The 13,763-nt window shown below is 32.9% G+C and overlaps 2 protein-coding genes across 2 annotated transcripts; one reads left to right on the top strand and one right to left on the bottom strand.

The window, feature by feature from the left end:
• Positions 1–2,468: 2,468 nt before the first annotated feature.
• LOC126554424 (uncharacterized) lies at positions 2,469–3,631 on the bottom strand. The gene is made up of 3 exons (XM_050209495.1): positions 3,627–3,631; positions 2,696–3,473; positions 2,469–2,615 (listed from the first exon to the last, which is right to left on the bottom strand). The coding sequence occupies exons 1-3, from the start codon at positions 3,629–3,631 to the stop codon at positions 2,469–2,471; spliced, it is 930 nt and encodes a 309-aa protein (XP_050065452.1).
• An 11-nt stretch (positions 3,632–3,642) lies between these two features.
• LOC114122771 (zinc finger MYM-type protein 1-like) lies at positions 3,643–4,859 on the top strand. The gene is made up of 4 exons (XM_050209494.1): positions 3,643–3,847; positions 3,915–4,408; positions 4,467–4,625; positions 4,707–4,859. The coding sequence occupies exons 1-4, from the start codon at positions 3,643–3,645 to the stop codon at positions 4,857–4,859; spliced, it is 1,011 nt and encodes a 336-aa protein (XP_050065451.1).
• Positions 4,860–13,763: the final 8,904 nt, after the last annotated feature.

The raw sequence follows: 13,763 nt of genomic DNA, 5'->3' as shown, positions 1-13,763 counted from the left end.
AAGTCGGTAATAAATAGTGCGATGAAAGGATACTGTTCGTACACTCCTGCAGATGCAAATATTTTGCAAAACGCGGCCTGGGATATTGAGTGCAAAAATGTAGATTTTGTTTAAGACGGTACGTTCAGCGGGTGTATACCGTTAAAGTATGTTTTCGGATATTGTGAAGACTATAAACGCATAATTGTGAACTGCAGCCAGCAACTCATATTAAACAGATTGATGTCGGATTTGAGTTCGTTACATCTAAGTAGTGTTGCGGGCGGTGAGGACCTAACGAGCGAAGCGGGAAAAACTATGGCTCGGAAAGTCAAAGTTCAGCTTATGCGTGTGTTGTGGAAAGTGCCTGTGATCAAAGTCGATGGTCGGGAGAGGTTGAAGCTGATGAAAATCGTGGATAACAAAAAAATGATAAATTGCGCCTTTAGAAATTGGGAGCTTTGCGAGTACCCGAATCTGCCACAGACAAGCTAACACTCGTGGATGGTTAAAACGTGATCGCAGGTGGAAAAACCTAGGTGCTTGATAATTGCTTTTCTCACCTATTCCCCCGGTACGGCTATAACGTCGATTATGATACATGCTCACTGACAAACGTTAAAAGTTAAAACATATATTAATTCAATCGAATATCCGTATGAAGATTTCAACGAAAACTTTGACAAAAATCTCTTTACCATGTTCTATCAAAATTACGCCAATTTCCAAAAACATTATTACGAGAGACTTACTGCCCAGCCGTGCCTGACGAGAGAAAAATATAAAGAGTTGGGACCATTTATCTGCATAGATTGTTCACGACAAAATGATGACGCTTAGATTTCCAGCGTAGATCTTCGAGTTGAAATCGAGGCAGCTAATAATTTCCCACCAAACACGGCAGCCTATTGTCTAGTTATACATGATCGAGTCATTCAGTACAACCCGTTTAGCGGAGAAGTTAGAAAAATTTAGTATTATAGTTTAAAATGTATATACAATTACATATACATTGTGAGAATCCGGAGCTTTTTAGGGCTCCGTAAACCACCCACGACAAAAGGGGAACACTTTTGCCGTGACCTACGAACCGCACCGCGTGATGACCCGAGGGCCAAGTCGGTGGAGCTCATAGGCTTTAAACACGCAACGGCAAGTGAATGCCGAGGATTTATTAAGGGGGAAAACAATATTAAAATAGTAAGATTTGTATTATGGTAATCACGTGGATATATTAGATTGACCTCTTTAGGGTAATATTTAACATTATAAATAATAAGATGACAGTTTTTTTTAAACAATATGATAGGTGGCGCATGGTAGCTACAAAATAATAATAATAGGATGGCACACGGCAGTTATAAAATAATAACAATAGGATGTATACTTTTCCGGCCCACAGGAGGCCACACGCCATGTCAATCATGGCGTGCCCTCGCAGGGTTACCGGGAAAGCGTGCTGGTAAAAGGGGGGACAGGGGAAATAAAAACATATTACGACATTGAATTTTGACGTGGCTGCATGGTTGTGGTGGCTGGAGCAATTTTCGGCCGCCGCCCGGGCCCTCGTGGGTGATCTCAGCCCATCATCGTGGCTGGACACTGGGGTTTAGTTGGTGATGATCCAGACGGTGGCGTATCAATTTTCTTTTGATGAAGTGGTGCACGGAATTTGTCGAACAGACGGGTGGATGGTGTCAACCAGGCAGGTGAATCGTCGTGAACCAGACAGGTGTAAGGCCGTGAAAAAAGTGATTTTTGTTGAGCGGAGACCCGGCGACGGTGGTGTCCGGTTGCCGGCGACGGAGCTTTTTGTCGTTAGTGGGGCAGGTCAGTGTCGTCGTGTTGTGGGAATGATACAATATTTCGGGGTGTACAGTATAGTTGCCTGCGGGCCGTACCGGCGGACGCGACGAAAGCGCTGGAGGCGACGGGCGGCAGACAACCGCGGCACGTCGGTGACGAACACTGCATGGTGAAGGGGGGGACGGGGAACATTAATTGCATAACGCTGCGGTCATTTCTGCATTAGTGCGCGATAAACATAATAATGTATAAATAAGGTACGCTCATTAGTGGCAATATGGGTACAGGTATGTTTGTAATTATAATAATATTGGTGCAAAAAATACTGTGACGTTACAACATATATATATTATTATCCTTGTATATATAAAATAATCTGTGTTTTTTTTCACTTTACTCAATATGTACAACTAGAGTATGTATACTATTATACATTATGCATAATTATGTTTTTGTAATAAATAAAGTAAAAACAACAAATATAATGCGTTTTTTTTCCCCAAAGTATAATATAATATGAAGAAATTCAACAATAAATAATTACATGCATGTACAAGACTTTACAATAATAATAATATAAGTAATACAAAATGTACAAAATATGTTATATTATTATTATATAATGCGTGAGCGGATGACCTAAATACATATAGTACATAAAAGTATTATAATGCACACGTGTTTCATCTTATAACGGGACCGGCATTCTTTCTAACCCCTTGTATCCTTGACGGTCGATTGATTGAATGTAGTGGACAGATTACAGCATTATCGGTACACTGCATAAATGACAATAATGTAGGGTCGATATTCTCATGGAAACCGATAAACTGTAAATAACATACGTGATACGTATAAATATTATATATAACATACAATATATTCATAATATAATATAATATAATATTACCTCTCTAACTCCGACGTCGCCGCCGCCACGGTTAACAACGGTGCCGCAACCACCATCGCTATTGGCTAAACAATGCAAGGTGGTATCTCCAACGTTCGCTGACCAAGCGGTATCACGGTTAACACCGCTGCCGCCGCCGCCGCCGCTGTCACTATTGGGTAAACAATGCGCGCTGCTAGCGTGAACGTTCGCCGACCAACACAATGCTAATTGTTTGTTGGCAAACAATATAAGCTGGTTAATAAAACTGCATTGACTCTCCGGTATTATATTCATTGTGTGTAAATTATTATGGATATTTCGGGTGGCAGCAATCATTTCTTCAATATACGCAGTTTTTTCCACATAAACGTTCATACTTAAATATGACGCAATTAGGTCAGTTTGCTCCATTACCGCACATCGTACGACATTAGATTTTCGCGCGATTGATTCGTCGATTGCCCATTGCATGTCTTGAAGCCTTAGTAGATTTTGCCTGCTCAAAAGCACGTGACATCCTTGACGGAGATGTGACTCGATTTCGAGCATATTTTCGCCACGATAAGTAGTTTTGGACAGCGTGTTAATTTCGTCTTTGAGGAAAATTCTCTCTCGACTTTTAACCGATGGGTCGGATATAATTGAGAGAATATATCCCATCAATGAGTAAATACGTCGCAAAAAGTCACTTGTTATGCTTACATAACGCGATGGTGTTATTATCTGTACGTTAAATACGTCCGATGGATCAAGTCTTATGTTGATGGACTTCCGTGCAGCGAAGTTAAATATAAATCTTTCATATTATAGTGAAAAGTTCATTAAATCAAGGCAACTTTAGAGCCAAATCAAAGTATAGAGCATATGGTGATGAGTATTTAAAGCATATTATTACAAGTGAAGGACGAAACAAATACCTAACTCCTCAAATGCAAAATGAAATCATAACGGCATGTGGGGACATTATGCTACGAAAAATAGTTAAGGATGTAAATGCTTCAAAATGTTTCTCAGTTTTAGTTGATGAGACTACTGATATTTCTACTATTGAACAAATGGCTATGTGTGTTCGATATGTTGATAGTAACGATTGCATCCATGAAAGATTCCTGAAATTCATTACTATTAACAGTTTAACTGGTTGTGATTTAGCTGAATCAATACTCAACGGTAAATTAAAAAGATATTATGCTTTTAATAAATTAATACTTATATGGTTATTATATTTTGTAAATAGGTCTGAATAGTTGTGAAATTAATTTAGATTACTTATATGGTCAAGGATATGATGGCGCAAGCAATATGTCTGGCCAATTTAAAGGTGTTCAGGTAATTATCAAAAATAAATATCCTAAAGCTATATATGTGCACTGTGCTGCACACTCTCTAAATTTAGCAGGATCAACTGCAAGTGGAATTCAACCAATTAGAAACTGTTTAGGTATTATTAAAAAGTACTATGTTTTCTTTAATACAACGAAACGTCAAAATGTTCTTTTAACCAACATTGAAAATAGTGATAAGGATCCTAAGGTTAAAACTTTAAAAAGGTTATGTGCTACACGATGGGTGCAGCGTTATGATGCGGTAACAGATTTCATTGAACTATTTGAATTTGCAGTTGAATCATTAGAAAATATTTCTAATTGGAATGATTCCACTGCAACAGAACCTAATATACTATTAAAAGCTATTGATTCAGAATTTCTTATATCCTTACAAGTTATAAAAGTAAATAGTAATTAATAAATATAAATTATTTTTATTTTATAATAAAATATTTTTCCAGTTGGTTTTTTCTTTTGGATTACCATTGTGTAAGTTGCTACAAAAAGAACAAATGGATTTGAGAGAAGCAATAAGCCTTGCTAAAGATATTATAAATGTGTTAAAAAATATTAGATTAAATTGTGATACTGAATTTCACAAATTATTTTTACTTGCAAACGTAAGTATACTAACATAAAGTATATTATAATATGAATTATATGAAAAGAATTATGTTTATATTTGACACATTTTTTAATAGGAGATGTCAGTAATTATAGATATAGACCTGAGTACTAAAAAAATATCTAAACGACAAGTAAATCGAGCAAATCCAGATTCCAATTTAAGTGTTGAAGAATACCACAAAGTGACAGTATTTATATCTTACCTGGACTTTTTATACAACAACTAGAAGAAAGATTTTCAATCCATTCTGAAATTTTTAAAGGTACCTATGTAAAATTAAATCATTATTATAGTTGTTTTAATTAAATTTGTAGTTTCTATAAAATTAAAAACAAATCACTGAGATAAAATATTCATGCATCAATTTATATTATTAAAATCAAACCTTAATGGTTTATATATAATGTTTATATGTCATATTTTATAGGATTTCAAAGTCTATTTTCTTATACATTAACTTCTAATGAGGAGGTATCATTTAGAAAATTACTTGAATTTTATTCACCTTCTTTGGATGTGAACAATTCAATTGCAGAATTGAAATTGTGGAAGATAAAACTTGAGCGAATGAACAATATTCCAAAAACTACAGTTGAAGCATTACATATTGTGTGTAACCCCAATATTTATCCAAATGTAAATTTTATTTTAAAAATACTATGCACACTTCCAGTTTCTACTAGTACGCCTGAAAGAATGTTTTCCAGTCTTAAAAGGATAAAAACGTATCTTCGAAATAGTATGTCCGAGGTTAGTAATTATATTAGCTGCGCACCTGTGATTAATATAATACATTTTCATAATATCTAATAATAAAAATGTTTTAATTTTGTTTGTAGAAAAGGCTTAATGGTCTGAAAATGTTGGCAATTCATAATGATATTACATCCAAACATACACCATATAGTAGACGTTCTAACTAACATTCAGGCAGAAACTGCATTAAAAATAAATAGTATAAAAAAAATCAATTCAATTACACTAGAAAAGAGGCTGAACTTAAAAGAAAATTTTTGATTGATAATTGGAATGCTTATGATAAAGGAGACATAACACTAATTGAATATTTGAAAATTATGGGAATTCGTTATCAAGAAAATAAAATATAAATATTATAATTACATGATATATTACTTTTTTTTTTCTATAAAAAATGCTAAAACTTGATACCTTCATTATTTTGATTAATATGATATTACTATTTTTATTTAACACGGGTATATATAACTTACGTATTTTATAACTTTTTGTAGCTACATTATTATTTATTTTATTTGTACTAATTTTATTTCAATTATTTTACAAAATAAATAGGTAGTAACTAACACTTTATAAAACTTGTTACCTATATTATTTTGATATATATATATTATGTATGTATGTACATATTTTATATACTTCTTAAACAAAGAAATAAACATTTTACATTTTAGTGCCCAAACGTTGTATGGATTTTAAATACTAAACAGGTAAAAATGCCCAAACGTGCTGCACCGCTTTCTAGTCATGTAGCTGCTATTCACTGTGCACTGTGAAAAGAAAGTTCGACAACCTCCACGTGATTCTCTCTGGATGCGAATCAGCTACAAAGCGGATACGTAACTAATAGTCGAACAAGTATTTCACATTTCAACTGTATAACTAATTTTTTATTATTATTATTATCATTATAATATATAATATAATACAATATTTGATCGGTTTGACTCTGTGATATTGTGATTAATTTGTACATCACAAAACATCTGTCATCTAAGCACCATGTATTTTTTGTACTACTGTTTTTTTTTAACTTATATATTATGAGACGTTATGCTTAAAATGCTGGTTTAATGTAAACCAGTTATCTAAACATTATACATACTCATTCATCTTGACACTTACAAAGCATTACTGCTTTTAATTGATTCTGGATAAACCAATACATTTATTACAATAAATTGTCTTATTTTTATTTAACTACTTATTATATTTGATTAATGCTGAACTATAAATTATAATTATCAAACAATTATATACTGTTTGCTGTAAATATTCTTTATTTTATTTATCTTTCCTTCACATATATTAATAATACTGACTATATAACGAATACGTGACACTGGTCAATTATGTAAAATATTGGTACAATAAAGGATTTCGATAACATCAACAAAATGCTTTTAATATGCTTAAAAATATTTTATTAGAAAATAAGTGTTTGTATGTCCTTGGCACGATGGCATGCAAAAATGTATTAGGTATATATGATACACACACACACACACACACACACACACACACACACGCACACCCATACATATAAAATTGATATGTTACATTAATAAAAGCCACTGAAAGAGTTAGGTACAGGTATAGTTAGGTAAGTCAAAGTTGTTATTGTGAATATTCTTAATCTTACCTAAGAGTTTCTGTAGGAAATGTTTATGACACCTTTTATCATAGTATTTTATTATGCACGTCCTTTAAATTGACTATGATGTAATGTGTAATACGTTTTAATGTATACTGTAACAATTTCTTTGAATAAATTATATATATTATTATTTCCTATATTAAATATTGTTATATATTGTATTGTACAATTGATAGGTACCTATTAGATTTGTTTAAATTTTTTGCCTAATTTATTGTATTACGATGGAATATTATAATAGATACAACACACTGACACTGTACATATGAATAAGGAACAAGAGTTTATACAGTGTATAGTTATGATTATGATTATAAGTGTGACATTTCAATACATACACTGTTATGAGGATATACCAATATATATATATGTACTACAACGCTTTAAGGGGGAATATCCGTTAAATTGAGAACATCTATAGCTAAAATTGGTTTAAGACAAAATTAAAAAATATTAAAAAAAATGTTTGTGAATTTTTTTTTGGTAAATAGCGTATAAAAATGGAAATTTTGCATTTTTAGTTCCTTCCATTGGTCTATATATTATAGCTATGAATCTGGAACTTTCAATATTTAATCTATACTCTGTTCAGCGAGAGAGCATGCCGGTTCTGCGCATGTAGACTGACGGACGGCGTATTACTGTGTTCGTCGAAGAGTGGGAATGCTATGGATGGGTGACGTGAGAGGATGCGCAAAACGAACCGATTTTCGTCGGGCCGCGGCATGCTCTCTCACTGAACAGAGTATAGATATGTTGTTTGGTATACTATTGTTGGCCGATTTTTGATAAATAAATTTTTTTACAAGTGAAGAGCGTTCAAATTTACCTCTTAGTTGAAAATTGGTTATTCTTGAATATTTTTTTATCATTTATAATACGAAAAAAATCTCAACGACACTTTATCGGTATTACTATTTTGAACCAGTATCATTTTTCAGGTCAAAAATATTTTAATTATTGAGTGATTTAGAAAGGAACTAAGATTTGGTGTTTTTAAATTTTTGGCTCCTCCTCTTATATCTGACGCGCGCACGCAAATGCGCGTGCAGTGCAGTGTGACTAGTGACTACCGTCGCGCTGAGCGCTGCGTCGCTGCCGCACTACACTTCAACAGTTATCAGTTATCACTAATAGGTACGCTTTTCCGACACATTGCTGTCACCTATTACCTATGTCCTATACGTTAAAATGTTATTGCTTGTTGTACTTCCTATCTATAATTTACTATCTTTAACAGGCCAACTATAGAAATAAATAGTAAAAAATAAAATAATTAATATAAATAGTATTATATAAGTACCAATAATGAAATATATAAATAAAATAAAATTATAAATTAATTTATTTTAATGTATTAAAATACAGATACAGCTATTTTTTTTTTTTTTTTATTAAAAATTGTGCTTCAGTAATTTTGGCCGGATCTTGTATTCGTTACCCTCTCGGAACTCGAGGATCTACAATTTCAGGTATCATACAATCCATGTAGAATGATATTAGTTTTGGAAGCATTTTATTTGTCCAAAGATATTCTTCCTTATTTATCTCTTGAATATACAGGTTATTTTCCATATTAAACAGAATAAAAATACATACCTATTGATTTTTTTATTATGTTTAGTTGTCCTTGAATTTGCCAATAATATTTATGATTTTTTTTTAGTTGAAGTTGACCTGTTTCTGTAAACTCTAAACAAAATTGCAACTTTTTATCCAGAGCTGCATCTTTTAAACTTTTTTGGCCTATAGATGGAGTACACTTTACTTCTATTATTTTGTCATCATCAACTAGACCATCAGGACGTGCACCCAAAAATGGATGCTCACCATCAATAAACAAACCACACGGTCTGACAGTTTTGTGACATTGATTTTCAAATTCACGGATCGCAACTTTTTCGTTTTGACATCCGAATTCAAGATGTTTTGAAACAATAATTTTATTATACCTACAATAATGTTTTTACTAAATTATAACATGACGTTGTTGATTTTTTACAAATCACTGAACCAAAATTAGAAGCGGTCAGTCTATTTTTTTTTGATTCATGCCAGCTTACATTATCATGTTGACTAATAGTGTTTTTCTAAATTTTTAATTGCTTGAGTCGTAAAAGCATCTATTTTTAATTCTTCTAATTTTTTATTGACGTTTAAATTAAAGTCCTCTTCAGTCATATCCAGTCCAGCAGCGTCTGGTCTGTAATTAAAATCATGGTTCACTGTACTTTTGTCACTATTTACTCTACACCTAAAAGTTTTTTGTTTTTTATATTTTGACATTGTAATACGCTTCGATACATTTCGTTTAAATAACGTTCCAGGACTTTTTCCTATCAATTTTTTCCAGGGACTTAAGAGCCAAGATGGACCTCTAGAGTGAACTTGTGCTGCGCCTAATACTCTTCTTTCATATGAACCCGTTTTGGTATAATTTACTCTTTTTCCACCAGTAAATTTTGCTACTAAACTCATTTAATTTTCGGTTATATTAGTTGTAGTATTATAAACTAGACGATCGGCTTTTCGAGTCACTTTATCAACTAATGCTAAAATTTCGGACATTATTTTTCCACTTTCCATTAGTGATAGGTACATGATTCTTTTCGTCCATGTTTGACCGTGTACAATACGCGGGACGACAATTATTATGTGAACCAAGCACGTGATATGGGGCATTTTTTAAGTCTTGTCTCAATATGTTCACATCATGCGATTTTCCACACTCCTGTAGTAATCCGACCATATTACTATTTTATTACTTTATTTTTTATTACCTTTGAGCTGATACTATTTGCAATAATTTCATATATCCAATTTATAGATCTAGTATTATATTCTTGTTATATGAATGCGTAGAATTAAGATACGTATATTATTTATATTATTTTATAGAGCTAGTTATATGAATATTTAGAAAGCTAATACGCATTTAATAATCGTGTCGTCGTAAACACGAAACTTGTGTTCCGGTTTACCATGACACACACGTATATTCGGGGACTACGTCCATGATTAGTTTTATATAAAAAGGTTGTGGTGGTATTAAGTTTCAGACATAGTTAAGCCTCAAGTACGCGTGGACCGGTGGCGTTGTTCTATACTTAACAACACATCGGGCCAGTCGTTAATATTATTATTTTACTCTGTCTCAGTTAATAAATAACTTAATTTTCAAACTTATAAAAAACCGAGTTGTTTATTTACTACAAATTTCTTACGCTCTCCGAAGAAGATAGACGACAAAGTGGACTTCGTCGTTAAATCGTGTTGAGCCATCTTCACCAGGACCGCCTAGTTATAACTTTTTAGCAATTAGCAAAACGAAAGAATTGTATACAACTTATGACCAATTTCACTACTCAGCATGTAAATCAGCTCATAATTTCCTTTTATGTCCTGAAATTAATCCTTTACATCTTAGAAACACAAGACCAATATGCGAAATACAATTACTACAAGATCCAGTTAAAGTACCTAAAAGTTGCGAAATACGACAAATACAGATAAATACAACTATTTTTCACAAACTTGAGTTTCAAAACGCTTGGTTATACGCATCAAGTGGAGAGACAGTTTTCGTTACGTGGGACTCCGATAAAGAATCAAGCAGCCATACAATTGAAGGAGTAGGAATTATACGCCTGAACTCCACATGCAAAGGATATGCAACACGAGATGTATTAATTCCAGGGAGAATTAATCAAGAATCTTACCCAGACTTCATCCCAAACTCAATGATAGAACCAGAAATGAAACTAACAAATTTAGCGACAATAGAAACCAAAGACATAATTAACAACAGAATGGAAGATTTAAACGCAGTTTCAAATACACATAGTTACTTACAATTTCTAAACAATAACATAAGCGATTTAGAAAATCTTAAACACAAAATAACGATATATGAATATGTTTTAGTGATAACATTTTCCATCGGAGGTTGCGGAATTTTCTTTTTTATAATTAACATTTTTGCACATTTATTACAACAATACAGAGCACGAAGAAGAATGACCCGGTGTACTTCCGTAGTGTTTCGAGACGAACAAAATGTTACAACAACACCAAGTTCACAACCACCAGTAGTCATGGAACAGTACAATGACGACCCAGGTGAACAATCAGTACCATTATACCCGAAAATGAAAACTTCATATTAAACAGCAAAAATCGGTGATTTTTGTCTTAAAGGGGAGGAGTGTAGTAATCCGACCATATTACTATTTTATTACTTTATTTTTATTACTTTATTTTTTATTACCTTTGAGCTGATACTATTTGCAATAATTTCATATATCCAATTTATAGATCTAGTATTATATTCTTGTTATATGGATTCGTAGAATTAAGATACGTATATTATTTATATTATTTTATAGAGCTAGTTATATGAATATTTAGAAACCTAATACGCATTTAATAATCGTGTCGTCGTAAACACGAAACTTGTGTTCCGGTTTACCATGACACACACGTATATTCGGGGACTACGTCCATGATTAGTTTTATATAAAAAGGTTGTGGTGGTATTAAGTTTCAGACATAGTTAAGCCTCAAGTACGCGTGGACCGGTGGCGTTGTTCTATACTTAACAACACATCGGGCCAGTCGTTAATATTATTATTTTACTCTGTCTCAGTTAATAAATAACTTGATTTTCAAACTTATAAAAAACCGAGTTGTTTATTTACTACAAATTTCTTACGCTCTCCGAAGAAGATAGACGACAAAGTGGACTTCGTCGTTAAATCGTGTTGAGCCATCTTCACCAGGACCGCCTAGTTATAACTTTTTAGCAATTAGCAAAACGAAAGAATTGTATACAACTTATGACCAATTTCACTACTCAGCATGTAAATCAGCTCATAATTTCCTTTTATGTCCTGAAATTAATCCTTTACATCTTAGAAACACAAGACCAATATGCGAAATACAATTACTACAAGATCCAGTTAAAGTACCTAAAAGTTGCGAAATACGACAAATACAGATAAATACAACTATTTTTCACAAACTTGAGTTTCAAAACGCTTGGTTATACGCATCAAGTGGAGAGACAGTTTTCGTTACGTGGGACTCCGATAAAGAATCAAGCAGCCATACAATTGAAGGAGTAGGAATTATACGCCTGAACTCCACATGCAAAGGATATGCAACACGAGATGTATTAATTCCAGGGAGAATTAATCAAGAATCTTACCCAGACTTCATCCCAAACTCAATGATAGAACCAGAAATGAAACTAACAAATTTAGCGACAATAGAAACCAAAGACATAATTAACAACAGAATGGAAGATTTAAACGCAGTTTCAAATACACATAGTTACTTACAATTTCTAAACAATAACATAAGCGATTTAGAAAATCTTAAACACAAAATAACGATATATGAATATGTTTTAGTGATAACATTTTCCATCGGAGGTTGCGGAATTTTCTTTTTTATAATTAACATTTTTGCACATTTATTACAACAATACAGAGCACGAAGAAGAATGACCCGGTGTACTTCCGTAGTGTTTCGAAACGAACAAAATGTTACAACACACACCAAGTTCACAACCACCAGTAGTCATGGAACAGTACAATGACGACCCAGGTGAACAATCAGTACCATTATACCCGAAAATGAAAACTTCATATTAAACAGCAAAAATCGGTGATTTTTGTCTTAAAGGGGAGGAGTGTAGTAATCCGACCATATTACTATTTTATTACTTTATTTTTATTACTTTATTTTTATTACCTTTGAGCTGATACTATTTGCAATAATTCATATATCCAATTTATAGATCTAGTATTATATTCTTGTTATATGGATTCGTAGAATTAAGATACGTATATTATTTATATTATTTTATAGAGCTAGTTATATGAATATTTAGAAACCTAATACGCATTTAATAATCGTGTCGTCGTAAACACGAAACTTGTGTTCCGGTTTACCATGACACACACGTATATTCGGGGACTACGTCCATGATTAGTTTTATATAAAAAGGTTGTGGTGGTATTAAGTTTCAGACATAGTTAAGCCTCAAGTACGCGTGGACCGGTGGCGTTGTTCTATACTTAACAACACATCGGGCCAGTCGTTAATATTATTATTTTACTCTGTCTCAGTTAATAAATAACTTGATTTTCAAACTTATAAAAAACCGAGTTGTTTATTTACTACAAATTTCTTACGCTCTCCGAAGAAGATAGACGACAAAGTGGACTTCGTCGTTAAATCGTGTTGAGCCATCTTCACCAGGACCGGCTCACTACACTCCTTAATTGCAGTCCGAACCCCTTTACCAATCTCTCTAGAGGAGACGGAGAACCACTAGTAAACACTTTTCGCACATGAATTGGGAAATGTTTATCAGAAACCAGTTTTCGTAAACCATCATGGAGATTACGAGTTATGTGATTAGCACATTCTAATTTAATAACATCTCGACCATACGAAACTTTTTCAACTATTCTAGCATACACACTCGAATCACCATCACCAATATAATATTTATACATTAAGCCATGTTGTTCTAGGCTTTGACGAAAGCCTTCTACAATAATATCTTGTTCCATGCCAGTTGATGATCCGTCATAATTTCGGAAACACAAGTGATCTATTTTTTTATCATTTTTAGATGCCGAAGAACATGTGCTACAATATTTATTTCTTACACCTACGTAGATAGGCTTTTTGGTTTCTGCACCA

This window comes from Aphis gossypii, unplaced genomic scaffold (assembly GCF_020184175.1).
Source record: "Aphis gossypii isolate Hap1 unplaced genomic scaffold, ASM2018417v2 Contig00488, whole genome shotgun sequence".
NCBI classification, from domain to species: Eukaryota; Metazoa; Arthropoda; class Insecta; order Hemiptera; family Aphididae; genus Aphis; species Aphis gossypii.
The sequence above is the reverse complement of the archived record's forward strand: the minus strand, read 5'-3'. Positions and strand labels throughout refer to the sequence as shown.

Excerpts from the sequence above, each read along its gene's own strand:
- LOC126554424 (XM_050209495.1), bottom strand. Across the intron at positions 2,616-2,695 it reads GCGACGTCGGAGTTAGAGAG|TTTATCGGTTTCCATGAGAA; the intron begins GTAATATTATAT and ends TGTTATTTACAG.
- LOC114122771 (XM_050209494.1), top strand. The coding sequence starts at position 3,643 with ATGCTACGAAAAATAGTTAAGGATGTAAATGCTTCAAAATGTTTCTCA. Across the intron at positions 3,848-3,914 it reads AGCTGAATCAATACTCAACG|GTCTGAATAGTTGTGAAATT; the intron begins GTAAATTAAAAA and ends TTTTGTAAATAG. Across the intron at positions 4,626-4,706 it reads AATTATTTTTACTTGCAAAC|GAGATGTCAGTAATTATAGA; the intron begins GTAAGTATACTA and ends ATTTTTTAATAG.